The 26,057-nt window shown below is 53.8% G+C and overlaps 1 protein-coding gene across 1 annotated transcript; it reads right to left on the bottom strand.

Annotated features, from left to right (window-relative positions):
• Positions 1-1,482: 1,482 nt before the first annotated feature.
• Positions 1,483-25,768, bottom strand: FRMD5 (FERM domain containing 5). Its single transcript, XM_015428879.1, has 11 exons — positions 25,692-25,768; positions 20,847-20,944; positions 19,545-19,668; positions 19,114-19,201; positions 15,933-16,021; positions 10,787-10,850; positions 10,033-10,124; positions 6,219-6,293; positions 5,576-5,644; positions 5,237-5,343; positions 1,483-2,048 (listed from the first exon to the last, which is right to left on the bottom strand). The coding sequence occupies exons 1-11, from the start codon at positions 25,751-25,753 to the stop codon at positions 1,483-1,485; spliced, it is 1,434 nt and encodes a 477-aa protein (XP_015284365.1). The 5' UTR covers positions 25,754-25,768.
• Between the last annotated feature and the right edge of the window lie 289 nt (positions 25,769-26,057).

The raw sequence follows: 26,057 nt of genomic DNA on the forward strand, positions 1-26,057 counted from the left end.
TGTGAACTCTACGAGTGGCTCAGGAAAGGGGGGGGGGAATCATGCTGAAATTGCGTTCAGACAAGATAATGAAACCAGCCTTTTGAAAGAGTTTTGATTAGAGTTCCAGATGTCTTGAAATCTCTCCCTGAGATGAAATAAAACGCATGCTCATCTGAGCCCATTCTCTCGTTTACACCGAAGAGGACGCGCAATTTTTATTGCTCCCTTGACAAACCAGAGACGCTTTAACCATCTCAGACGGTCCCTGTTGCAAGACTGTTTTTTACAGAGCTGAATGCCTTCAGGCTGGAGGGCGGAGTGGGGGCAGGGCTTGATTCAGAATGACGCTTCCCTACCCCCTTCTGACGGGCCGGCCGGCCTCCCTCCCTCCACAAACCAGTCCGGCCTATTCAGAATCCCTTTTGTTGAACCACCTCACGTTGCGTGTTCATCCACTTCGTAGAATTAAAAAAAAAGGCTTTGCTCATTAACAAAATAGTATCTTGTTAAAATATAAGTTGCAGCAAGTTTGTTCTTCTATAGTACAAAAAAAACAAGTAGAGCTTTCTGAAGCGAAATGTCTTCCAAGGACCTTTGAGGCGATCCCTCCCCCCCTTGAGATTTGACCCAACACACACACGCGCGCGCGCACACACACAGTTACCATCCCCGGGAATTATCCCTCACTGTGTTTAGGGACTCAGCTGGTCAAGGGAACGTTTTGCATCGCTGGGCTGCTCAAGCTCAGGACTTTACAAAGAAGGAGTTCTCGCGTTCACACTTCCTAGAGCGACCGGGAAGGACCAAATACACCGTGCTGCAGGTGAGGCCTGCTGGTAACTTGCAACGCACTGAGACGCCAGCTGATTGGCGGGGGGGGACCGCAGCCCGCCTCCCCCCCCCCCCGCAGTCACGCCCAATGCGGAGGGTGCAGAAGTCCTGGACAGCGAGACTGCCGCCTCTACTGATGGATGGATGGATGGATGCTTGAGGTGGTCGTGCGATGCACAGTGGCAGTTTCCATAAAATAGTCCCTTTTAATCTTGAAGTGACAACTTGGTAGCACCATTACAGAAGCTCCTGCCGAAAGCAGCGGCTGTCCTCTTGGGCCAGGGTCCCAGCCGGAGGCTGGCACCGCTTAACGCCATTATCAGTAGTAATAAAATAAACTCTTCACTGGAAATTCCGTAAGTGAACACATCTATGAAAGCGGAAAATGAAACTTGACGGTCGCGGAATAATTTAGAAGTGAGAAAGCAGAGCTGTTGCCGGAACTTGAGGGAAGAGACCCCAGGCGGAAAAGCCAGTCGTCTGGGTCTGGCATGAGTCTCTCCCTCCCGCACTCTCCCCCCGGCCAGACCAGGCCGCAGTGCGCGAGAGGAGGCCTCGTGTCACGCGCCGATGGTGGTGCCGCCGTGTGCGAGAGGCATCCCACTGCCTGGGGCTCTTCCGCAGTCCGCCTGGCTAGGGACTAGGAGGAGGAGGGGGGCGCCCCTCCCTTCAGCTGTCCAGGAGGAGGCTGAGTACGAAGCGGACTTTGCAGGCAAACCATCGCCTGAGGGGACAAAAGTATTGATAGTGGAATTGTTCAAACTCGGGGGTCTGGCGAATATCATGGAAAAAGGCAACGTCAAGGTCAGACTCGGTAAGGACGATCAGGAGGAGGAGCAAGACAAAGAGGAGCCCAACTGTCACAAGGAGCAAGCGGAGGACACTTAAGAGAAACGTATTCACCTGTTCGGCTTGCGCTGTGCCCTGGCACAAGGCCCGCAGCTCCCCGCCCGGGCCCTCGGCCGCCGTGGGGGTGCCAGCTTCCGACTCCTTCTCCTCCTCGATGCTGCGGGGCGCCCCGTTGACCTGCCTGGACAGCAGCATCAGCTCCAGGCTGTGCTCGGCCACCGGGGTGGGGAGGACGCTGTCGGAAGGGCTGTAGATCTCGTCAGAGATGATGGCCACCCGCTCGCTGCTCTCCGCCCGGCCACTCTCCGAGCGGGGCAGGAAGGCGTCGCTGTGTGAGGTGGAGCGCAGGGGGGTGGAGTGGGCGCTGTCCCGCAGAGACTCCAGGCCTGTATGAGGGAGGGAGGCGGGCCTCAGAGCTCGGAGGGGACATATGCTCGAGAAGGGCCCCCCCCCAGCTCCGATCCCTTTGGCACAGGGGTCTCCAGCCTCCGCCTTTGGGATTCCGACACGGGGCAATGGGCACCACCACGAAAGGGCTGCCCTGGGAGGTGGGGCCAATCACAAAATGGCTGAGCAGGAGGCCGAGCCAACCCCAAAATGGCACCTCTTCTGCCTGAAATGTTGACGCTCTGCTGAACAGGACACTCTATCGTCTGCACAGCCGATCAGAAGCCCTCCTGAGCCGCAGTCCCACTTACTTTCTAAGAGTGTCTGGGGGGGGGGGCGGGCACCATGTTGGGGACTTCCTACATAAGCCGCCACCTTCTTGCAGGCCTCGTGGCAGGAATGGCCAGCAGGGTCCCAAGCAAGGATTTATAGGGGAGGCCGTTACTTTCTTGACGGCCAATACATGTGTCACCAAGTCCTTCCGCCCCCCCTCAGGGATCTCTGAGAACGTTCCCCACTGCAAACTTAATTCCAGGGCTATTCAGATTGGAACCCCAGCAAAGGTTCCTCTAAGCTGCACTGGGGGGCACTGGCGCACAACATTTTAGCTGGCAGTGCAGCCTGCAAGTGAACTGAGAAGGCATTTTCCCCTCCCCTGGAAGCAATGGGAGGATGGGGCACCTCCTTCTGGGGCTCATAGAACTGGACCCCCTGGCCCAATCTTTTTGAAACTTGGGGGTTTTTTTGAGGAGACACACCAGCAGCTATGCTGCAAATCTAATTCATCTATCTAAAATAATAATAATAATAACACACACCCCGAGCCCCCGATAGCTCCAGATTCATTCTCCCTTATAGCCTATGGAGCCCATTGACTATAATGGTCCCCATAGGCAATAATGGAGAGAGAAAAGTTTGTGGGTTGTTGTTTTTTGCACACCACTATTATGCTTTTCTCCTGCCAACCTAGCAGTTCGAAAGCAAGAAATTGCAAGTAGATAAATAGGTACCACTTCAGTGGGAAGGTAACAGCGTTCCGTACGCCTTTGTGTTTAGTTATGCCGGCCACATGACCACGGAAACGTCTTCGGACAGCGCTGGCTCTTCGTGAAATGGAGATGAGCACCACAACCCTAGAGTTGGATTCGACTGGCTTTCAAGCAAGGGAACCTTTACCTTTACTATTATTCTTTTCAGTATAATTTGTCAGCTCCCTTGAGTTACAGGGGAAAGTGGGATATAAATACTAGAATAAATAAGTAGTTCGGGCAGATTTATAACGTTTAAGCAACTTCCTGTTTGTTAGGTTAGGCAGGGTTCTGACAATGATTGTTCCTCCTCTGTTATACTTGACCTGTAATGCTAGCTGTCATATTCACTTAAAAAAAAAAAAAAACAGACTGCAAATAATCCCAAACTCTGTTCACCGTTCAGAGCCCTGGAAAAGCGTAGCTTGCCATGGAAGGAGAGGGCAGCATTAATACTTTATCCACCACAGCCATTTTTAAAAATGGCAGAAGGTCCTCTTTGACGGGTGTGCCGTATCAAAAAGGGGGGGGGAGGGGGTCTTTCCCTGGCCAGTGCTCAATATGAGCCTCCGAGGACTGGATGGTAACAGGATTTGGATTACGTCCCGTATTTTCCTGCAGATGATGCATGTTTTCATGGAGGAACTGAGGGTTAAACTGATCGCATAAGGTTTTTATCTTTACGAGCTAATTAAAACAATTATGGAAATACTAGATTTATTGCCTTTTAGTAGAGATTTAAAGTTTCGCCTTCTAAAATCGTGTTTGAAAAAGACAATGAGCACATATCAAATGTGTTTTTAGATGCACCTGTTTGGTTATCTCATCCATAGTTAAGAACCAGTCACTTACCTAGATGATGGTCAAGTTTAAGTTAGAAAACATTTAGCATATCATTAGACTACAGTTTTTCTATATAACTGGACTGATGCAATTAGAAAAATTACTAAAAGCAGTTTAAGATAACACTCTGAAATCCACTCAGTTTTAAATTTTACTTATTCAAATATAGTGGAGAAAGGACGAGAGATTTAATATTCTTGGCAGTTATTTTTGCAGTAGCTACAGGGTTGTCACATGCTTGTATTTTCTCACGTCTTGTCTAATAAAAAGAAAAATTTCTTCTTCCATGGAAGGTAGAAACACTCTGAAGGTTTCCTGCCTAGTTTGCTGGTGAGAGCTCAAAGAACAACACTCACAATTAATTCATTTGTATTATCAGAAATAAATGCTGTAAGACACCTTTTATCTGACAGATTCTGGAGATATCTGGGGCTGAATGTTTTTAAAAGATTAATTCTCATAGAACGGATTGGTCCACCTTCTCTGTTTGGATGCGAGAGCCCATCGTCTCGTTACAGGGTCCAAGGAGGCCCTTTCCCCTGGCTGAAGGAGCCCCGTCTCCGGCAAGGAGAAACTCTTGCACAAGGTGAAAGTGCTCCGAGTGGAACAGGCGTGCAAGGTCCAACGGAGAGGCTTTACATCCCACACGAGTGGTAGTCTTTTGCAAGCACGCTGCACCCTGGAATATGCACTGGTGCAGTCATTCTGTGTGGGACCGGTCAGGCTTTTTACACAAAATCAAAAGTGAGGAGGACGCATCAGGAAACATGGCCATCCCATGAGCTCCCTTGGGGTTGCTTCTTCCTGATGCAGCCACAAGAGGGCAATGCTGCACACGAAGACAAGGCACTGCCGGAATATTTGGACAAGATGGGCCCTTCACGACCACTCACAACCAGTGTTCCCTCTAAGCTTCAACTCACACATTTTTGACTGAGCTCAGGACGAATGGGGCTCCAGAGCGAACTCATTTATGCAGTAGCCAAATCGCTCGCTCACAACTTTTAAGGCCAGTAGCTCACAAAGTGGAATTTTTGCTCACAAGACACTACAACTTAGAAGGAGCCTTGCTCACAACTGCCTTAAAAATATGGGACTCAGAAAGCACAGAGACAGGCTCTAGAACTATCTGATCTTTCATACTGCGTTCGGCAAAGGACTCCAGTCCCAATCGGGGGGGGGGGGGGGGGGGGAGACGTGGATTGCAAGCAGAAGACCCTCCCCCGACACACCCCCTCTACTGTATCCCATTTCCTGTGCTGCTGACCCCACGGAGAAAGAGCTCTGCAAAGACGCAGGCAGGACGGAAACCTCACCTTCCATGATGGAGATGTGCACCGCTCTCCTCCGGGTCCTGGGAACGCTGCTGAGCCGGGGGCCATGAGTGATGGAGGGGCAGCTGCGGCTGGGGACCAGTCCGGCCCTGCACAGGGGGGGGAGAGAAAGCGCATGGGGGGACTGGCCTCTGGGGATCGCGCAGCAAACCGAGGAAACGGTGCCGAGCAGAAAGCTCTGGCGTAAAGGTGACGCCCTCCCACCACTGTGACTCGCTTTGCAGCCGACGGGGAATCAAGCCGCGCGGGAGGTGCTGTGAGACACCTGATGCCAGAGGAGGCCACAGTTTGTCCACGACAGAGCTCTGCGCTGAGCCTTACCTGTGGATCTCTGGCGGCTCCCTCTTGATCTTGGCGCTGGACTCCATCACTTCTTTCGCAACGCGGCCGCTGAAAGGGGTGGGAGGAGAGAGGGAGTAACGGGAAAGGGAAACGCTCTCCTCCGCCCCACTGCCCCGCAGGCACACAAACAGCGGCCTGCTCTTCCCATCAGAAGCCCTGCTGGCACGAGGGCAGGAGCCGCTTCCTTCCTGGCAGGGACAGAAATCTAACAGGAAGCGCATCACTTTCTGTCCAGGGACACGGAACAGCTGGGGGGGGGCGGGGGTCACGCTACGCTCTATGCCTCCCTTCTCAGCTCGACAGTTTGCTAGTTTCTCTTGTCGCCTGGCAAAGGAGGAGATCCTAGACGAAACCCTTTACCAGCCGGCTCTCCGCCGGCAGATGTGAGAGCCGACGGGCCCAACACGTGTCTGTGCATCCTACTCCTGAATTTCTAACCGGCAGCAAAGACACTTTGCTAGAACACAGAAAAGGAAAGCAAGTCCGTTGCATCCTGGGAAGATGACAGGGCCAATAGGGAGGCCTCCTTCAGCTCCATCTTCTCCCCGACACAACCCAAGTGGTGCCAAGAGGGAGCACCCGAGAGCATCGCTAGGAAGTGCTACTTACGGTCGTTATTTACCTGTATCGGAACCGACTCCCCTTGAAAAAGAGGTTGCTGCTGGAGACTGTCCGGACTTGGCTCGACTTCTCCAGTCTGAAACAAGAGAAGGATGTTGGCTTGAAGGCCCCGGACGAGACCACCTACTCGATCATGGCTCCTGAAAAAGCGCTGGGAAATAGCAGCCGCTGGCAGAATATACTGAAAAGGGAACTGGCGCGAGGGACACTCGAAAGAGGTCTTTCCCAGGCGACACGGCCAGAAATTTTGAATCCACAGGTGAGAAACGTTTCCTGGGAACTAGAGAAATTTGAGGGAAGACTGACATGGGTGCATGGCTTATTTCTCTGTCAGATCTAAACCGAAGTTACCTCTTTCAAGAACATAAAATGCAGTCTGTATAGCCCAACACACAAAATTGTGTCGTTTGATTTACTTGATCAGATTTTTAACATTTTATTCAAACTATAATTGCAGATAACACTGGAGAGGGAGCACTGGACTGCTAGCTGGGAAAGCAGGGGAAAGATATTGCAAAAGGAAGGTTTCTGATTACCCGGGTTTAAACCGATCTGCTCTCCAGGCAGCCACCATTACGCAGAAGCTACACCGTTCAGAAGACTCCAAAGCCCTTAAGTTCTCTTTCACACGGCTGCCACCCTCTTGAAGAAGAACTGGAGCGCCGCTGTGTGGCCGGATACAGGCCAGCGCTGAAACCTGCAAGGCCTTCTCGTCAAGTGGCCCATGCCCCTCCAGCACTGTGTGCCCTCGGACCCCCGCCCCCCTCCTGTCACTCACGTCGTCATTTGCATGGACTTCATGGGACCGAAGAATGGAGGGGATCGGAAAAGCACATCTGCTCTTTCCTTGACACTTGTCTATCTCGAGATAACAGACTTGTTTCTCTCACGTGTTGTAGAAGATGGAGGAATGTGAAGCAGGGAGGAGGAGGGCTTTAAGGGCTCTACATGTCTGCAGAATTACAGGCACGATCACGATCTGCGTGCTCCCTGACCTCATCCTCCGCGCTTGGGTCCTGAACTCCCATCAGAATTCTATACACTGTCCAATAAGGTCACTGTCACTTTTATTATTTTTTAAAAATAATTATTACAAGTGGGGGACCCATAAGAACTTACGGAGAGCACCTAATTTCCCCCTGTGTCCCCCTTTCCTACTATTCTTTCCCTTCCCTGGTATCCCCCACAGCCTCTCCCATTTACCTGTTCCCTTCTTTCCATCCCATCTACCAGCCAACCGACCTTTATCTGCCCCTCTTCAGCTTTCCCTCCTTCCTCACCCCCGGCAACCTTTCAGTAGCTGAGCTGCAGGGTGGGCAGGCCCAGCTGGGCAGGGAGGCACTGGGCCGGGCCCGGCTGAGTTGCACGATGGCCCTGACAAGGGGTACAGAGTTTCTAGTAGTTGCCACTGGGCCTGTTTCTGATGAGTCGTCCTTTATCAGGAGACATGATATTGGGGGGGGGTCCTCCAGGGCTTTTGGGGCCTCCCAATCTACTCCCCCCCCAACGTTGCTTGACAGAAACCAAGGCGTGGAAGGTTTGGTAATACTACGGTTGCCTAGCAATCCCCAACAGCCACCTGAGAGTTAAAGGGGCATTCTTTTCTTAAAGCAACAGGTGTTACTTCTGCTCTTTTGGGAACACTCATCTCTACCATCCCGAGTGCCTTGAGGAAATGGCGAGACTAAAATGTGACAGAGAGGCAGGCAGAAATTATCTGTGAGGCGTGCGAGTCACTTGCTTGGCCTCCGTGCCCGATATTACTCAAGCGTGAGTGCTTGAGCTCTGCTGGTACAGTCTGGCAGAAGGAAAACCGGCCTCCCATCTCCTGGACCACCCTGCCCCACCCCTTCCACTCTGTCATCGAGATAATGAGGTGAATCCGAGCAGCGGGAGAGCAGCTGCTCGGAAAGAGCAACAAGGCAGAAGGCCTCCCCCCCCCCAACAAATGCAAACAAGGGATGCCGACAAGAGCAGAAGAAACCCTTGTGGCACCTGAATGCAGGACATACCGAGGCAGGCCCATAAGGTGGCCCCTTCAACAGTTGCTTGAGGGGGAGGGCAGGAATTAACCAGAGTTCCTCCTGTCAGCTGTTCTACTTTTTTAACATAGAAGAAGAGACCGGATTTATCCCCCGCCCTTCACTCGGGAATCTCAGAGCAGCTTACAATCTCCTTTCCCTTCCCCTCCCCACAACAGACACCCTGTGAGGTAGGCAGGGGCTGAGAGAGCTCCTTCGAGGACTGCCCTTGAGAGAACAGCTCCGAGAGAACTTGTGGCTGACCCAAGGTCACCCAGCTGGCTGCATGGGGAGGAGGAGTGGGGAAACAAACCCGGTTCTCCCAGTTTAGACTCCGCCGCTCTTAACCACGACACCGAACTGGCCCTCAGAGAACACTGGTGTGGAAAAGGACATCCCTGCAGGTGAAATCTGATACAGCAGGGGAGAGAATGCCCATGGGGGGGGGGGTTATGACACTATCTTGAGAGAAGCTCTTGCTGTGAGCCCGAGATCGGACTCCTGAGCATGTGCTGCCTGGCCCCTGCCCTGGCCGGAAGGCTGAAGGGGTACGTGCGACTTGCCGGCTGAGTGCCGCAGCCTGGCACTTCTTGGGCCGGCTCCTTGGCTAATGACGAAGTTTGCTTGGGTTTTTGAAGAACATCCCTGCAGGTGAAATCTGGATTCTTAAAAAAAAAAGCCAGCCTCCCCCCCCCCCGGGGCGTGCCGGCGGCGAAGAGGAAAGAGCAGCGGCTTGATTGTGCTCCGCGTCCGCTTCAGTGGCTGTACCAGCCGGCCACAGTTGGCCGATTCGCCACCAGGAAGAGAAACCCCAGACTTGTAAAGCCAGGCACAGCAGCAGCTGCATTTCACGTCCAGGCACACTCGGCCTCCCCACTTGAAAAGGGACAAGGAGGGACGAAGGGTGCTGTCCCGGGAGCCAGCCCCACTGAATAGTCCCGAATGGCTTCTGAGGAGACCACCTGCTTAAGAGGGGTCCCTCTCAGGGCAGGCGCCTGAACGGCCCGGGCTGCTCCCCCCTGAGAGAGATCACCCCATTTCCTCAAATGGAAGGGAATCCAGAAGGTTGCACCCCCCACCCCACCCCCATTCATAGCCAACATAACTGTGACTTGTATGCAGACGTAAGACCATCCCCTCTTTTTAATTCTCTTCCTTTTGTGCAGGGCACATGCCTGTGGAAAAAGCCACAGTCTTGCGCTTGAGGAAATGCTGTACCTGTACTGAGTCTCTGTGTCAATCCCTTGGGCCTCTGCATTTCAGCGTAGGGGCCAGCGACAGGCGTCTCGGCCCAAGCCTGGTACCCAAGAGCTACCAACGGTGGTCATTTGGACAGGGGGCCATACTGGATGTGACTGGGCCCGCTGTGCAGGGGGCTGAGGCGCTCTTGTCCCCACCCCCAGGCCTCAGCGAGTGCCCAAAGCCCCCCTCCTACAGCTGCTTCAGAACTCGAAAAGACGTGGGGGGGGGGGAGAGACAAGAGCACCCTGCTGTGGGCTGGATCAGGGTTTTAAAATGGTGTCCGGCGGAGGCCGTCGTGTCTGGTCTGTCCCGCAGTGGGAATTCTGGCACTGGAACAGGACTCCTTCCTCAGTTCTCAGAGAGGCGGGTGCTGCCTTTGTGGGTCGGGGGGGCCTTCCTGATCTTTGCAGGCACAGGGAGGAGGAGGAGGAGGAGGGAGTCTCCTGTCCACGCAGCCCCCCCCCCCCTTACGCTGACAGCCCCTGACAGCATCGTGAGCTGCTGCTGGCCCAAAGACAGTGTCAGTCCCGTGGGGAACTGCTTGTTGCTTACTTATAAAAAGCTTGATTTTCGATCCCACACTTCCAGAGATGCTTGCAGGCTTCAGGAGTTGGAGCAAAATATGTCAGAACAATTTTCTTTTCCTACCAAAAGCCCAAAAAAAGAAAACCCACAAGGTTAATTCACATGCTTGGTTCACATTCAGTGGCCTTGCCGAGCTAATTTTAAAAGCAAATCCCTTCCTAGCATCGTACCAATGCCACCAGGATGGCACAGCGGTCTGCAAGCTAAAAAGGGCTGCGGATAGGTGTAATTTTTTTAAAAAAATAAATCCATGGTGCATCATCATATACCAGACAAAACACGGCGGCCACCTGGCACTGAAGGCCACGGCTGATGCCCAAAGGGTTGGTGCAGCTTTTACTTGTGTGCTGTAAGAAGTTACTGGCAGCAATGAAGGGCTCTCTGCCCTTTTGGCCTCTTCCACAGCTGAACACTGTCAGACTTCAAGCTCTGGTCCTGCCCGCAGCAGCTTCACTCTATCATCCCGCCTCTATCTAATGATCAGAAGAGCATTTTACTAGCATCCCGTGGACTGAATTTCTCCTGCGTGTTTGTGGAGTTCTGGACTGGACTGAAGAGGTGGAGGAGCCATCAAAATCTAACTGGGGCGCCCCCAAACCAAACAGGACCTTCCGTCATGTGCAGTGGGCCCCTGGGCAGAACGGGAGCCCTGCTCGGATCCTGCAGCTCCTAAATGCTCCCCCCTTTTCGAAAAAAAGAGAGGCCAGCAGAAAGCACTCACCTCTTTCTGACTTACGTATAAATAGAACGTCTTGCCTTCAAATTTCATTTTTGCCACTTCATTCCTATGAGCACAAAAAAGAGAGAGAGAGAAGACTTCCGTAAGTGGGTGGGCTCCCCCCAAAAAAACGGGTGGCACCCCCGGCACCCAACCCATTGCCCCCCACACAGCATTACAAATGCAGAGCCCACAGACAGAGTGGAATTTGTTCCAGCAGGATGCAGAAATTTAAACCAAATTATTTGCATGAAACGCAAAGTTAAGAAAAAGAATGTTTTGAGGACAGAAGTTGCAGGAGTTTCATGTTCAACGTTTGCAGTCCTCCCAAAGTGTCAAATCGGGGAGGGAAGATGACCCTGGGCCTCCCGGAGAGCGTGGTTTGGGGGCGGAGAGTCTGAGTGGGATGGTGTGGGGGTAGTCCAGGAGCCCCCAGGAAAACCCGGCTTACAACACAGGTGCATTATCCGGATGAGAATACTGAATGTAAAGTAACCACACTTAGCTGATGAGCCCAAAATCTGAGAGACAGCAAAGAATGAGCAACAACGCGGCCAAGTCTGGGGGGGGGGGCGGGGGGGTCTTTTGGATGACTGTGCCAATTGACATGGACGATGCAGACAAATGTACAAAATAATACGTTTGGGGGCAACAAACCAAATATTGAGAGTACAGATTACATGGAACAGTCATGCAGCGTACTGACCAGGAAGGGGGTTTAGGGGTTATTGTAGAAAAATCCTTGAAGCCATCAGCCCAGTGTGTGGCTGCAGTAAAAAAGGGAAACAGGAGACTGCGGTACATCAACAGTGGGACACAATACAAAGCAAGAGAAGGGACAGCGTAAGTGTGCAGCGCACGGACCGGGGTTGCCGCTCTGAGGATGGCCAGAGAGGAAGTTGGCCAGGTGGGCGGGCACCTCCGGGGGAAGCACCGCCAACGGCCTTGGCAGCCTTTCCGAAAGAAACGCGGTTCTGTTCTGCAGTGGGGCCATGGGAGCGGATCCAGCTGGGAGAATCCACACGGGCCTGTCTGCAGGCAGGGTTCTCAGCGCGGATGGAAGCATCACGGAAGATGCTTCCTCGTCAGGGGGATGAGCCGTGTCCGCGAAGGAGACGGGGCACGGACTGGAACAGGAGCTGGGGGTGGTTGGAGCCAAAGGAAAAGGGCACCAGGCCCGACAGTCCCCTTGGGGTGGGTCGAGGACGGTGTGGAAGGCAGGAAGCACTGCGTAGGGCCAGAGATCTGGAAAGGGCCGTCGGCCGGGGGGGGGGGCATTCTCTCAGGTTGGCACCTCCTTCCCTTAACTCCGCCGCCTGGGTCTTGACTTTGGGCTGGACACTGGAAATACAGGTGAAAAAAATGCAGACCTCCCAGGAGGTCAGCTAGGGAAGGCGCTGCCGGGTCTCTGTCCAATGACCCCCTTCCAGTGTTTCATAAAATGCAAGTCAAGTGTTCTAGGGATGCACCCAATTGCTGCAGGGTAATGGCTTGGCTACATTGTTCCGGGGGCAAAGGACAATGATGATTTTTCTTACCTGCCGGGACCAGGGGTTGAGGTCACCCTTCCTGCCCAGGAACAAATACCCCAGAACCGGGCTTTGCGGAAAGCACCGGAAGGTCTTTGTGGCACCAGTGGCCTCCCAGTCATGGGCCCTAGACCCGTGCTTGGCCCTCCCCAGGAGAGTGTCGCCTGAGCATCCAAGGGGGCAAAGAGACATGGCTGCTCCCTTGCCTTCCCCTTGCCACAAAAGCAGCAGACCGGGGAAGGTTCTCACAGGGGACGTTTTCCCCTCTCAAGGAGATGCTCGTCTCTTCTGGGAGAGGGACAGTTTTTCAGCCCTCGAAAGAACGAGGGGGCCAGGCCCAATCTAGCGGGATGTCCAGTCACTCCTGGTTCTCCTCCCCAAGTGCCGCCGCTGCCGAGGGGGTGAAGTGCCCGCCAAAGAGGGCCCTGGTCTCGTCTGAATCTGTCTGGGCGGACAGCGCAAGGCAGGCCTGCCACAAACGGGGCTTCCCTCCAGGGAACACGACCCTCACGTGGGGGGGCGCAGAGCCCTCCGGGCTGGGACGTGGCCTCTGAAGAGCCACTGCTTCCTTCTGCCTTCAGCACCCTTCTCTAATCCCGATGGAGCTCCAGACTGGGGCAGGTGATGGAACAGGTGGCAGGAGAGGGTTAGCAGCCCCTGCTGCCCCTGCTGCCCACGGTCACCCCGCTCAGATATCACCGCTGGGAAAAGGCTTTGCCCTGCCCTTGAACCCCTTCCCCTCTCCAGGTCCTCCACAACACCCCGCGGCGGTCCCTGCACACCACATCAGAGTGTTCCCTCTAAGCTGAGTGAGTGTGAGCCAGCTCACAGTTCTTTACCCTCCGGCTCACACATTTTCGTCTTCACTCAGGAAGGGATGGGGCTCCAGAGCAAACTCATTTATGCAGGAGCCAAATCACCTGCTCACAACTTTAATGCCGGTGGCTCACAAAAGTAGAATCCTTGCTCGCAGGACTCCACACAGCTTAGAGGGAGCATTATCTGCACTGAGCTAGAAGGGCCAGCGGTCTGCAGAGCTCCGGCAGCCTCCTCCCCTCCCCTCCCCTCCCCCTCAGGGCAGCAAACGATTCAGAGCCTCCCAGACAAGAGTGCCACTCCGTCCATCAGTGGGCAGGCGGGCACCATTCCCGGAGCTGCCTGACCCAGAGGGGGTTGTGGTGGAGGCGAGGCACCCCTCCGGTGGCCTCCGGATTCCAGGCTCTGAGCCCGGGAGACCCCTCCGTGGACTCCCCCTCCTACAGATGCCTGTGCTGCACCAGGGAAGGGGAAGTGCCCAGGAGGACCTGGGGCTGAGCAGCGCAGGATCCTCACTCCTTGGGGGGTGGCTCCTCCGGGAGGGAGAGGCTGCTGCTGCTTGTGCCTGCCTTCCCTCCCCTGCCTCAGATTCACTGGGCCTTGCACCCAGAACCGCCACGGGTGGGAGGGAGCCGGCACATCCCAAGAGCATTCTGGGGGATGAACATTCCCCCCCCCCCCCGGTCATAAAGCTTCTCATGCTAACGGCAGGGAACCACCTTCTGCACCTTCATGCTGCCCCGGGACTTCTGCCGTAACACAGCGGGGGGAACCCTCCTCCTCCTCCCCCCCCTCTACATTCAGACCCTGGATCCAGCAGCTGGGCGCCTTTGTCTCCCTCTGCAGCTCTTCAGGGAGGCCTGCTTTAGGCTCCCGGGGAAACCTCCTGGGGAGGGTGGGGGGCTGAGCACGTGGGTGACTCTTGTGGTCTTCGGGGAGCACCACCCAGACCCGGCCGGCTCAGAGCGAGAGCCCCCCCCTCGTTCGCATGGAGGACGCCCTTCTCCTCCCCACCCCACCCACCCCCCGCGCCTGTCCGCAACCCCGCGGAAGGTGACGGAGGTCTTGTTTTCCCTCACCAGGAGCTAAAGCGTCTCCCCAAACGGCTTCAGACTTTGCCCCCCGCCGCCAATGAAAAGTAATACAGCGCCTGTGGCGGTCTGCTCGCCCCCCTTTTGCAAGGCAGTTAGTGGGGTTCCTGACGCATCCGCGGTGCTTCCCGCCGGTCTCCCTTCCTTCTCATGCTTAGCAAGAAGCCGTGCTGCAGCCAGACCTGCGGCCTTTCTCTCCCTGTGGCCGTGAGAGCTCCCTTCTCAGTTCCCTTGCTGGCACTCTAGAGCAGAGGTGTCGAACTCATTTGTTACAGAGGGCCGGGCTGGGCCACGTATGCCATACAATGTAATGCCAGGTACTGGAGGTACAAACTGTACGAAGGACAGCAGCTGGTAAGCTCCAGGTTGGTGTATCCTCACTACAAGGCCCCGTGGGGTGGGGGTGGGGTGCAGAGAAAAACCTACATGGGTAGACTGGACTTCCAACGGTGCAGCACTGGGCAGAAGCTCCCATGCTGCAGATGAGGTTGTTCCGTCGTGCTGAAGCCACAATTGGAGTGGCTTCGCCCACTCCCCCCCCCCCCCCAGGCCCCCCTCCCGTTCCCTCTCTTGCACCAGTTGCTTGCGGGCTGCATAAGAGCTCTGGGCGGGCCGGTTCTGGCCCCCGGGCCTTGGGTTTGACACCCCAGCTCTAGAACATGGCCAGGCAGGTGTAGTAGGACATGTCTTTGTCCCCCTGCACGGCTCACTGCTGCAAGAACACCCACTTCTGTGGAGCCAACCTTGTCTGTCAGTTGCCAAATGTCTCCACACAAACTGGCAACGTTCTGGAAATTCACCAGTTTTTCAAAACAAAAAGTGATTTAAAAAAAAAAAAAGGTACAAAGCTCTTGACATCTCTGGGGTTGTCATAAAGGTAAAAGGGCCGCGCAATCCTGCATCCAGTTTACTCTGCCCACTTGCTGATGAGTGCAGAGAGAGAGCCAGGGGTGTGTGACGCTGCCCACAGCTCCAGCCAAGGAAAGGAGAAAGCAGCTACACTTGGGAAGTTCCGAGACCTCAGACAAGGGGGGCTTCCTGACAGGGTCACTGCTCTGGAGAGGTTCCCCACTCAAATCAGGGACCTTACATTCAGTGGGGCCAGGTGACGTTCAAAAAAGCACCCAGGAGGACTCTCCGGCATGTGGCCCAGAGCCGCCCCCCACCCCCTTCTGCCCTTCCAGTCTGGGGCATTATTTAGCACAGGGCGTGGGAGCTCAGGAAACAGTTGCGCGTGCTACAGCAGGCACTCCGGCATCCTGCTGACCCTTGAGGCTCCTGGTCCTCCGCTGACTTCACTGCTTGGCATTCCACTGCTTGACACGAAGCAGGGAAGCAGCAACGAAACCACAAGCAGGCTCAGCTCCTGCTCCCAGCATCCTGCCGATCAGGCGGGGTGCGTGCGTCAAGGAAACGCTGTGGAATCTGACTGAGACTGAGAAAAAGAAGGGCAGGACGGTCTGGGGCAAGGGGGGGAGGAGGAGGAGGAGGAGAATGCCTGGCCAAGTTCTCTCTCCACTTTCCGGAAGCAGCAGCACCCGAAGGCCGGCAGTGGGGCAAGACAGGGGTGCGAGGCCAGGGGCAGGGGGACTCGGGGAAACCCTGCGGCCAGCGGATCACCTGCACCAGAGGAGGCAGACGGTGTCCAAGTGTGGGAAAGCCCCCAAAATGCACTCTGGTAAAGAGACGACTTTGGAGGACGGGCGGACTCACCATTTGATGAAGTGCACTCGCTTGTTTCCTTGCAGGACGACAAATCCAAATGGAGTGAACGCCAGGAAGGCCGGATTCCCAGACACGTCCTGCAGGACAGCGAGAGCTTTGCGTCACGGCGAGCAAGTGCGCTTGGCCAGGCAGCCCCGCCTCACCATGGTGGCAAACAGACAGAGGCCTGAAACGTACAGAGGCCTTTTCCGCCGAACCCGCTGCAGAAGTGGCTGCTGCACGGACCTCCCCGTCTCTCCACGAAAGCTGCAGCCGGTTCTGCAGGTGGTCCTGGAGACTCAGTGCTCATTTGTCCCTGGGCCTTTCACCTGAGTCCCGCCGCTCTCCCCGATGGGGGCCTGAAGGGGCTGACAGCACCATTCTCCTCTCCGCCATGTTCTCCCGGCAAGCACCCCCTTGTGAGGGAGGCTGGGCGGAGAGAGAGAGACTGGCCCAGCGTCACAGAGCGGGCTTCCCTGACAGACTCGGGATCCAAACCCGGCCGCCCCGGGCCTTTGTCCGACCCTCACCACAACAGCCTTCCTTGGCACCTCTTCGGATTGTTTGACTGCGCGGTTTCCCACCTTATTATACAGAGATGGGTTTCCCCCCTGCGTGAATCGCTTTGGGCAGTACTGTTTGAAGCAGCAGTACACGGACTTCCTAAATCAATGTGTGACGACTTAAGACTTTTCAACCGGAGCAGGATCAAGATGGGCGGTCACGTTAGTCTGTCTGCAGCAGCAGCGGGAAAGAGCAAGAGCACGGGAGCACCCGAAAGACAGACAACATTTGTGGCCGGGGAGGAGATCTCCTGAGCCCCTGAAGGGGTGAGCGGTGCCTCGGGAAAGCCCCTCCCCTGCCACAAAGGCCAGGCCCCGGCCTGGCGGAACCGGCTCCCCCTGGAGACCAGGGCCCCCGCGGGACCTTTCAGCGTTCCACAGGGGCCTGCCAAACGGAGCCGTTCTGCCAGGCCTTCGGTTGAGGCTGTGGGCCTCCACCTCGGTTGGCCTCCCTGCCTCAGTTCCCAGCCTGCTGAAAGGGCCCATCGGATTCCACCTGGAGGCCCCAACGGGCTTATATGGCTGCTACTGATTTTACTGTTTGTTGTTTTTATGATTTTAATGTGATTTTGTTGTAACGAGTCTTTGACTCATTTTGTTGCGATCCGCCCTGAGCCCGTTTGGGGAGGGTGGAATAAACCCCCCCCCCCAAAATAAAATAAAATAAAATAGTCTTTAAGGTGCTGCTGGACTCTCGCTCTTTTCTACCGCAACTGGAGCAGAATAACCTCTATCTGGTTTGGGGCGGTGGGTGGAACCCTACCCATGGCAGACACAGCAGCTACCAGTCTGGTTCAGTTCAAGGTGTCACTATTACCCCTGACTCCTGCCGCGCATACCTGAAGAAACCTTTCTTCCCTCCTGACCCCGGTCAGCTCAGTGGTCTACCCTGGTGGCAGTCTCCCCCGGCCAACTCAGGGCCCTCTCAGGAGTGGCCCCTGCCTTACGGACTCAGCTCCCCACAGACCTGAGGCAAGCGGCTTTGCCACTGAGCTTTCATGAAAGTGGCTGCAAGACTCTTCTCTCTATACAAGCTCTGAACCGGCAAAGGGAGCACTGTTGTGTTAGGCTGTTCACAGGGTGGGCGGGGTATAAATGTAAATATAAATAAATAAATAAATTTATGGCCCCTTTCTGGGCTTGTGCCATGTTGTCAAAGCTTTGCCTTGGCAGTTAAAGGGGACTGCCAATAAAAACTACCGAGCCAGGCTTGAGAAGCAAACACGGAGAAGCTGCAAGCAGAAGGAAAGCAGGAAACTGTAAATGGGCCATAGCTCTGAGAAACCTCAGTCCTGCTTTGACTGTAAAGTCTGAACAACTGGGTTGCTACAGGTGCAGTTAAAAAAAAATTCCTCACAAACCAGGTCTGAAAAAAGAAGGGAAGCCAAGGGGGGAAACAGTGGAATGCAATGAGGTTGCCATGGTCTGTTAAAAGGGGGAGAATGAACCAGAGCCGTTCCAGAATAAGCAGCAGCCTGAGCTAACAGAGAACACCTGGATGTACTACCCTTGTCACGTGGCTTCTGGCCAGAAACACGCTCAAATAGGCCCTCTTCCATTAACAAGCCACTTAAGTAATGTCTTTGCCTCGTCCTCTGCCAACAGTCCGCTGAGCCAAATGCACAGACACCTCCACCGCTGCTGGTGATTCACACTTGAGAGCCGCCGGTGTCCGGCACACCCGTGTTTGGAGACCCGTGCAGGCAAGAAGCCTCCCACACAGCATTTTCACTTTAGACCGGTGGCTGACGGGCCACTCCCGGATCCACTTAGAAGTGGATTTCACAAAGCGGGGGCAGACTCTTCCCTGCCCTTCCGTAAGCTGAAGCAGCCCTCCTAGGACTGCCACTTCTAGCTCTGTATGGCTGAAAGCAAGGCGTCCGGCAGACGAGCCGAGCTGAAAGCACAACGTGCCCCACAGCTCTAGCCAAAGATCCCCGCATTGGGTCAGCCGATGGAGCTGGTCAGAGCGAGAAGAGAGAATGCAACCCACAACATACTGATTAACAGGTCTAGCTGTCCCAGGCATCCTGGGATTTAATATACTTGCAGCTTTTTGAGGAACTGACCTTGATATTTCCATATACAAAGGTGTTTCCCCCCATATTTCAACCTCTTTCGTTACCTGGTTTGTGCTGTGTTGAATTTTTTCTCACCCACCTCCCCTTGGCCATTTTTGCTGGGTGCAGCGTGTTACTGTGCACACCCCTGTACAGAGACACGGTGGCAGAAGAGACACGGAAATCCCTGCCAGAAAGCTGTAACTGTTCTGGGGAGCCAGGAGAAGCAATGCCCAAGACGGAAGGCACAAGCCCAGCTGAGGGCAGCCTGGGACAGCCCACGACCCAGCTGAGAAAGGGTCCAGGAAACGAGTGCCGAACCCAGCTTCGACCCAGCTCACAGCAGTTGCTTAGGCGAGTCCCAAGCGGACTGTCAATCCTGGGTGTGGCAACTCCTCCCCCGGAGGACGCCTGGCCCAGCCGGGCTGCGTTCTCAGCCTGCAAGCGCTGGAACAGACCCTGCGTCTGCAAGGACTGGCTGGCACCCTGTGGATTTTATCACTGCTGCCGACGTACAACAGACAAAGACCTAAGACACAGACACGGCTTCAGCCGGGCGACCAGTACCTTGCACGGGTGTGGATCAACTCCATACGTCTCCAAGGTCTGAGCTTTCCTTAAAAAGTTTAACTCGGACATAGCTGGTGTCTGACCACTGGAAGAAAACGGGGACAAGCATGGTCATCACGACGGAGGGAGACACGGGCAGCCTGCATGTACCACCTGACAGGGTGGGGGAGGAGGGAACACAGGCCAAGCGCATACAAAACCGGCGCCAATCCCCACCACAGAGAGAACCCATACCTGTTGGATTTCTGCCTATCATGCAACATAACAGTACAGACATGGAGCCTGTTTCCAAAAAACACTGGCAGCCCTGGCCAGTCCACAACGGTCTGGATCCCGGCCATTTTCCTGGCTTGCTAGGTTTCTCTTCTCAGGAATTTTCATTGCCCGGCTAATAGTGGACGGGAGATGCAGGCTAAACGTGACGTCACCTGAGCTCTGCTTTGTGGATCTCGGCAATTTTCTTTTCCAGCTTTTCTGAATGTTTGGGGAAAAACTGGAACTTGGAGCTGTAACCTTCCGGGTGCTTCCCAGGGTCATAGTCGCCAATCTCCGCTAAAGAAATAGAGAGAGACAGAAAAAGCGATGAGGCTGGAGGGGACGTTTATTTCCAGAGTTCGTGTGCTGCCTTCTCCAGAGGCTTGTCTGAGGTACAGGCTAGGGTGCCTCCTGGCCCCTTGCCTATAATGGTCCAGAGAGGCCCACACAGCCTGCTCGGTCTAGGGGTGGCCCTTAGGAACATCAGAAGAGCCCTGTGGGACCTGACCAGCGGTCCATCTTGGCCAGCACCCTGCTTCACGCAGCGGCCAGCGAGTTCCTCGGGAGGGCCAGCAACAGGGCAGAGAGGCCAAGGCCTTCCCTGACCTTGCCTTCTGGCACTGGGATTCAGAGGCTGACTGCCTCTGAATGTGGAGGTTCCCTTTACTCACCATGGCTAATAGGCACTGACAGACCTCTGCTCCACGGATCGGTCTCATCCCCTTTTAAAGCTGTCTATGCCTGTTGTGGCCACTCCTCCTCACTCCTACAATCCAAGGTCCGTCATAAGTGGCAGCTGAGCCTGCCAATCAGCTTTAGCCTTTCTAAAGGTAAAGGTTTCCCTTGCTCGAAAGCCAGTCGAATCCGACTCTAGGGTTGCGGTGCTCATCTCCGTTTCCAAGCCAAAGAGCCAGCTCTGTCCGAAGATGTTTCCATGTGGCCGGCGTGACTAAACACCAAGGCGCACGGAATGCTGTTCCCTTCCCACCAAAGTGGCACCTATTTATCTACTTGCAATTTCTTGCTTTCGAACTGCTAGGTTGGCAGGAGCTGGGGCCAGAGACGGGAGCTCACTCCGTCATGCGGCACTAGAGGGTCTCGAACTGCTGAACTACCGACCTTCCACAGCCTGCAGTTCAGCGTCTTAACCACTTGAGCCACCGCAGCTCCTAGCCTTTCTAAAACTGGTCCCCAAATCAGAAAATGGTACAATTGTACAGTTTAGCTATGAGTCCCTGTGTAGGACCACTGATCTGGCTGTGGCTGGAGGCACACTCTGCCCACATGGACAGGTGGCAGAAAGGATGCGTCCGGCACAGCTGACTCTAGATGATGCCCTCAATTTGGAACCCTGCTCTAGATGCCTGGGCAGCCAGAACGCAGGAGCCCCGCACCCTGGCACGACGGCAGGGCACTGGACCTGTAGTAGCCCACACGTCCCCAAGCAGATTTCCCACCCAGTCAAGCGGGGCTACCTTGGAGGATATAGCCAGCCAAGAGAGCGGCGTCGGAGGTCTTGCACAGAAGGCGGCCATGATAGAGGTCTCTTTTGATCTGCAAGAAGACAAGATACCTGAAGAGAGAACCACATCAAGGAGGGGGTTAGTGCCTCGCAGGACATCTGGACCAGACACGCAGCTTTATCGAGGAACGGGAGCTTCCCGACAGACCCCTTTCCCACACAGACGCCACTGGCAGGAAGCGAGAAGCGGCCTGGCTTGCCCCAAGGCTCCCGCTAGACATTCCCCTTGGCACGGCTTACTTTCCGCTGGCCGTCAGCGTGAGCTTTGCTGCATGCCCACACACAGGGGTGTCGGCCCCTCTGAGCCCCCATGCCGGCAGATTCCCCTGAGGGGGAGCAGAGGAGGCTGTTTCCCCTGTGAGTCCTTGGCCCGAGCTACGGTTAACTCTTAAGGAGTGGACTGGTTCCAGATGAAAATGCAGTGCTTCCATTGAGCTCTACCTCATGGTCACTTCATCTGGTTACCCAAAGAACGCAGTCTCAGAGGGCGGCCACGTTGCTCAGGCGTAGAACAGTTAGAGTGGAATCCAGGAGCGCCCGAGAGACGGACAAGCTTTTCGGGGCAGGAGCTTTCGGGAGCCTGACGAGGGGAGCATGGACTCTCAGAAGCTTCTGCCCTGGAACTCTCGTTGGTCTCGGAGGTGCTGCTGGACTCGAATCCAAAGGACTTGGGTGGCTTTTCCGAAAGCGAAAGGCTTGTGTCTTCAGTAGGCAAAGACAACCGTCACCGTTAAACACCCTCCGTCCAGCAGCCGCGGGACAGGAGGCAGGGCCAAGCTGGGCTTCGAGTCTGGGACTCTGGGCCTCACTCATCCCTTTCCCACAACCGGCTGCAACAGGGATTTCAGCAGCAGCTCCACACAGCGCTGCATTCCCCACAGAGATCTCGAAATACCTGATCCCACGAGCAAGACCCTGCTACATATTTACTTGGAAGGAAGTCCTGTTTGGCAGAGGCACTGCTCCTGCCTGCCAGCCTCATAAGAATGCAGAGATGACACAGTCAGTCACTGAGTTTTGTGCATTAATTCTTAGATTGCGGGAATCGCATTTTAAAAGTTCTTAAATTCAGATTTCTACTTTTGTATATGATGACTGTTTTTTTCTCTCCCTCACATATTATGCTTACTCTGTGTGTTGGTCTTAAGACCGTAATAATAGTAAACTAAAGCCTGCCAGTCTTTTCAAAACTTTTCGCCCCCTGAAAATGCTGGCATGTACAGGCCCGTCAGTCCCATCCTCAGGATTCCCTGCGAGGAGCGAAGGAACAAGCAACATCCATTCCATGCGCAGAACAACTGGGCCTCTCACTGGTAGTTTCATAGATCAATGGCGACATTTTTCACTGGGAGAAAATTTCTCCATAAAGTGTCAGGCCTGCTTCACACTAAATCAGATGGATTCCACTTTCTAATTTACTTCTTTTCCCACAGCAGCAGAGTTTAGAAGCGATGTGATGAATATATTTATGGACAAGGGAACCAAAATTAGATTTGCCTCCATTTGAAGCCACCGGTCTTTGAGGAACGTAAATTGCTGGAATGTAAGGTATCAAAAAAGTATTAACAGAGTCATGTCTAGTGGCAGGGAGTCCACTCGAGAACACACGAGCCAAACCTCCCGGCCTGTGATCCGAGGTCTGCTTGCATCCAGACGGCCGTAACTCCATTTCTTCCTTACCGTCCAGAGATGCCACCAACATGGAGACAACACTCAGATTTATCTGGTGTTTCTGAGGGATCCCAGGAAGGCTGCGGCAACCCTGAACCAGGGCCCGGAGGCAGTTTTGGGGCGGATGCAGGCAACTAAACTGAAGCCGGGTCTCGACAAGATTAGAGGGTAGCAGGTTTCCTGGGTCCAGATGATCCAGATCCATTGCCTTCCATCACAGTGGTGTTTCCAGTGACCGTCAGATGAATTTAGCAGGCAAACAACTGTTCAGCCTACTGAATAAAACTGGCTTTATACTTCTCAATGATCAAGGTCAGTTTGATCTCAAGGGTACTGTGGGAGCTATGGGGTGAAGGGGGGGCAAGGCTTTGAGGCGACTGCCTTCTGGACTGAGGAATATCTATCTACCCACCCCCCGGCCTATTCTACAGATTTGTTATACCCCACCCACCCACAATGAAACAAAAGGGACACACACACACACACAAGCTTTAAATTCAAGACTGGCCACATGTAAACGAGGCGCTCCCTAAAAAGGTCTCTTATTTGGAAATCTGCTGGACTGTAGCTGTGCTTATATGTGAGGGTGAAAGGAGATCGTTTCTCCTTAGATGTTTGACTGGACAAGACACAGATGGAGATGAAAACTAAACATTTAATTAACGGAAAATAAAGTATTATGTGTGGACAACTTTCCCCCCAGGGGGGTAGCCCTGTTGCAGCAGAACAAAGTTTGAGTCCAGTGGCACCTTTAAAACCAACCAAGTTTTATCCAGGGGGGCATAAGCTTTTGTGTGCCCTGGAGCAGAGGCGGGACTTTTCAGGATGACTGCCACAGTTGCCTTTAATTAGATCTCCGCTAAAGAGGGCAGCAAGGCAAACGCCCAGAGTTACACCATTCCGAATCCACCGATTGAGGATTGCACTGTTCATCTGAGTTGCATTCTCCTGCATTTGATCTTTTTTTTTTTTTACTACTAATAAAGTATTAATGCATAGATGCACTGGCCCTCAATCCAGTGGTTCATATATTAGGATAATTCCTGATGGGAAAGGACAGTTTACAGATCCAGTTAACACAGATCTGCCTTTAACGTTTAAATGCTTTCACTGGGGTCGGAGATCAAGATGGACAGCTAAAATTTTTGGCAGGGGAGGAGCTTTCGTGAGTCACTGCTCACTTCTTTAGATACAGCGTATCTCACAAAAGCTCCCTCCCTGCCACAAATTTTGTTCGTCCTTAAGGTGCTCCTGGACTCTTGCTCTTTTCTCCTGGGGTGGTCAAGTGGCTAAGACTGTTAAGGGATTACTGTCTTTGGAACCTGTTCTTCAGTCCCCCATTCCTATAGTGTCTCAGCTGAACTGCCATCGTCAAATGCTGTTGCCCGTCTTCAGGAACCGGGTGCCAAAACCAACCCCTGCTTAATGAGATGGAACAAAAGAAAAGTGCCTCATCCAGTAGGACCTGACAGGCTGGACACAGATCGCAGGGCAGCAACGAAGCAATTTGTGTCTCCTGCTAACAAACAAAAGGAAGACTTCTGGACAAAGCTGCATAAATCGAAAAGGGAACAGACGTCCCCGCTAAAAGCTAAAAATGCTTCTATCCGAAACAGCGATGATGGAGTGAACTGATAATACTGAGCAAATGAAGAAACTTACTTACTTGGGGATTCCTCACACCTTGCCCTCAGAGGCGGAACTAACCACATTCAGATAGTCAAACTGTAGTCAAAACAAGCTGTAGCCGGTGTGTGTGTGTGTGTTGTGTGTGGGAGCTTTGAGAGGTTCTACAGAACTAAAAAGAGCACTACCGATTTTGGGGAGCTTAGAGGGAAAAGTACACCCCCAAGCACTACACATGGAGCAGAGGTTCGAAGGTTTTAGAGAGACAGTACATTGGAGGTATTTCAAAATAAGCTCCTCAGGACTAATTAGAGAACCACGCGGAGTCTTCTGCAGAGCAGAGGCTAGCGTCAAGCTAATGGCGTTCCTCTTTAATAATTGGGCAAAACTTCTTTTGATTCCGGACAGCAGACTTTCAAAATTATGCTTCACAGAACTGACAGAATCATAGAACCACAGAACTGGAAGGGGCCATGTTCTTTAAGCACCAGGCATCCTTCCTTCAGATTTCCCCCCATCTTTCTGTCTTTAAGCGAATTTTGAGAAGGCAGTCTGTGACTGGATGGAGTAGAGAGAGCTTTAAAGAAATCAGTCTTTCGTTCTCTTTGAACATCGAGGCAGGGTTGTGGCTTGCTTGTTCCATCAAATCTTGGTAGCAAAGAAGATATATCCAGCAATAATTTATTTTGGCTTGTTTCCCTGATGGTCAGGGGGAGTTTTGGGCTTTCTCCATTACTAACCTTCCGGCCAGTAGTTCTGGGACACACTCCAATAGCCAGTTCTGAAGATAAATCAGTACTGAGGACTTCAAACTGTTCTGGAAAGACTCTGAAATGAAGGTTGTTTCTCTTCCTTGGTTTTTTTCCCGAGCCCAGGTTTATCTCAGGCGTACTCCTCCTTAGTAAGCCTTTGTTTCCATGACTCTCCATTTTGTTTTCTGAAGCCACAAATGCTCGATCTGTCACTTGCTCCACACCGTCTGGCCCATTCATGGGAGCAGCCGGAATCGACTGAGTGCAAAAGGGTGGTTATTTCTGCTGTAACATCCTCCTTAGCTGCCTTCATTCTGGCCATGATTTTGTTCAGGTTGCTCCTCTAGGGCAAGAAAACTGGGTATGTGGGGCTGACTGTTGCTCTTGGGGGATTCATCAGTTCTGCCCCCGGACCTTCTAATGACTGGCTGTGACATCCGGGCAGCCTGATGGACGTTGGGTGAAGCCAATTTCACCTGTGAAAGGGAGGAGGCAGAACGCTTCCCCCAACCTCAGTCTTAACAGCCCCATGACGGGCAGAAATGCAACAGATGCAGCACTCCCTGCACTGAGGGGGAGAGCTGCACCTATGGAGCTGTGCATCACTATCCCCCCCCCTGCTGCCGCCCTGATCAAAGATGTCAGAAGCAAAGCTAACAAAACTCCCACAGAGCGGTGAAGCCCGTCATCACGAAATTACCCTTTTGTGGCCAGCTCAGTGATGGAGGAGGAAGAGGAGCCATTCTTACCTGGTGATTTCCTCTTTCAGAGCAGCAGGATCCGTCGGGTAGAACTTCACACGGAAGCACATCGTGAATGGCGGCTGCGCTGCAGGAGAGAACCGCAACATGCCATTAGCCAGGGAGGAAGAGGCACAAGCAGTTCATCAGAAGGCAGCTTCCAGCAAGATCCAGGACAACCACGCTCCTGGCCGTTCTAGCACTCCCCTTTCTCCTCTCTCACACCTCAAATCCCTCTTAGGAAATTCAGACTTTGAAACAGGCACAGAAATGAGTGGACAATCATGCCTGCCAATTCAAAACCCCCCCCCCCAAAAAAAGATACTAAGGAATGTTTCCAAGGGGGTGTTTTGATCTCTGCAAAGCAAAGATGAG

Source organism: Gekko japonicus, unplaced genomic scaffold (assembly GCF_001447785.1).
Source record: "Gekko japonicus isolate JY-2015 unplaced genomic scaffold, Gekko_japonicus_V1.1 scaffold773, whole genome shotgun sequence".
NCBI classification, from domain to species: Eukaryota; Metazoa; Chordata; class Lepidosauria; order Squamata; family Gekkonidae; genus Gekko; species Gekko japonicus.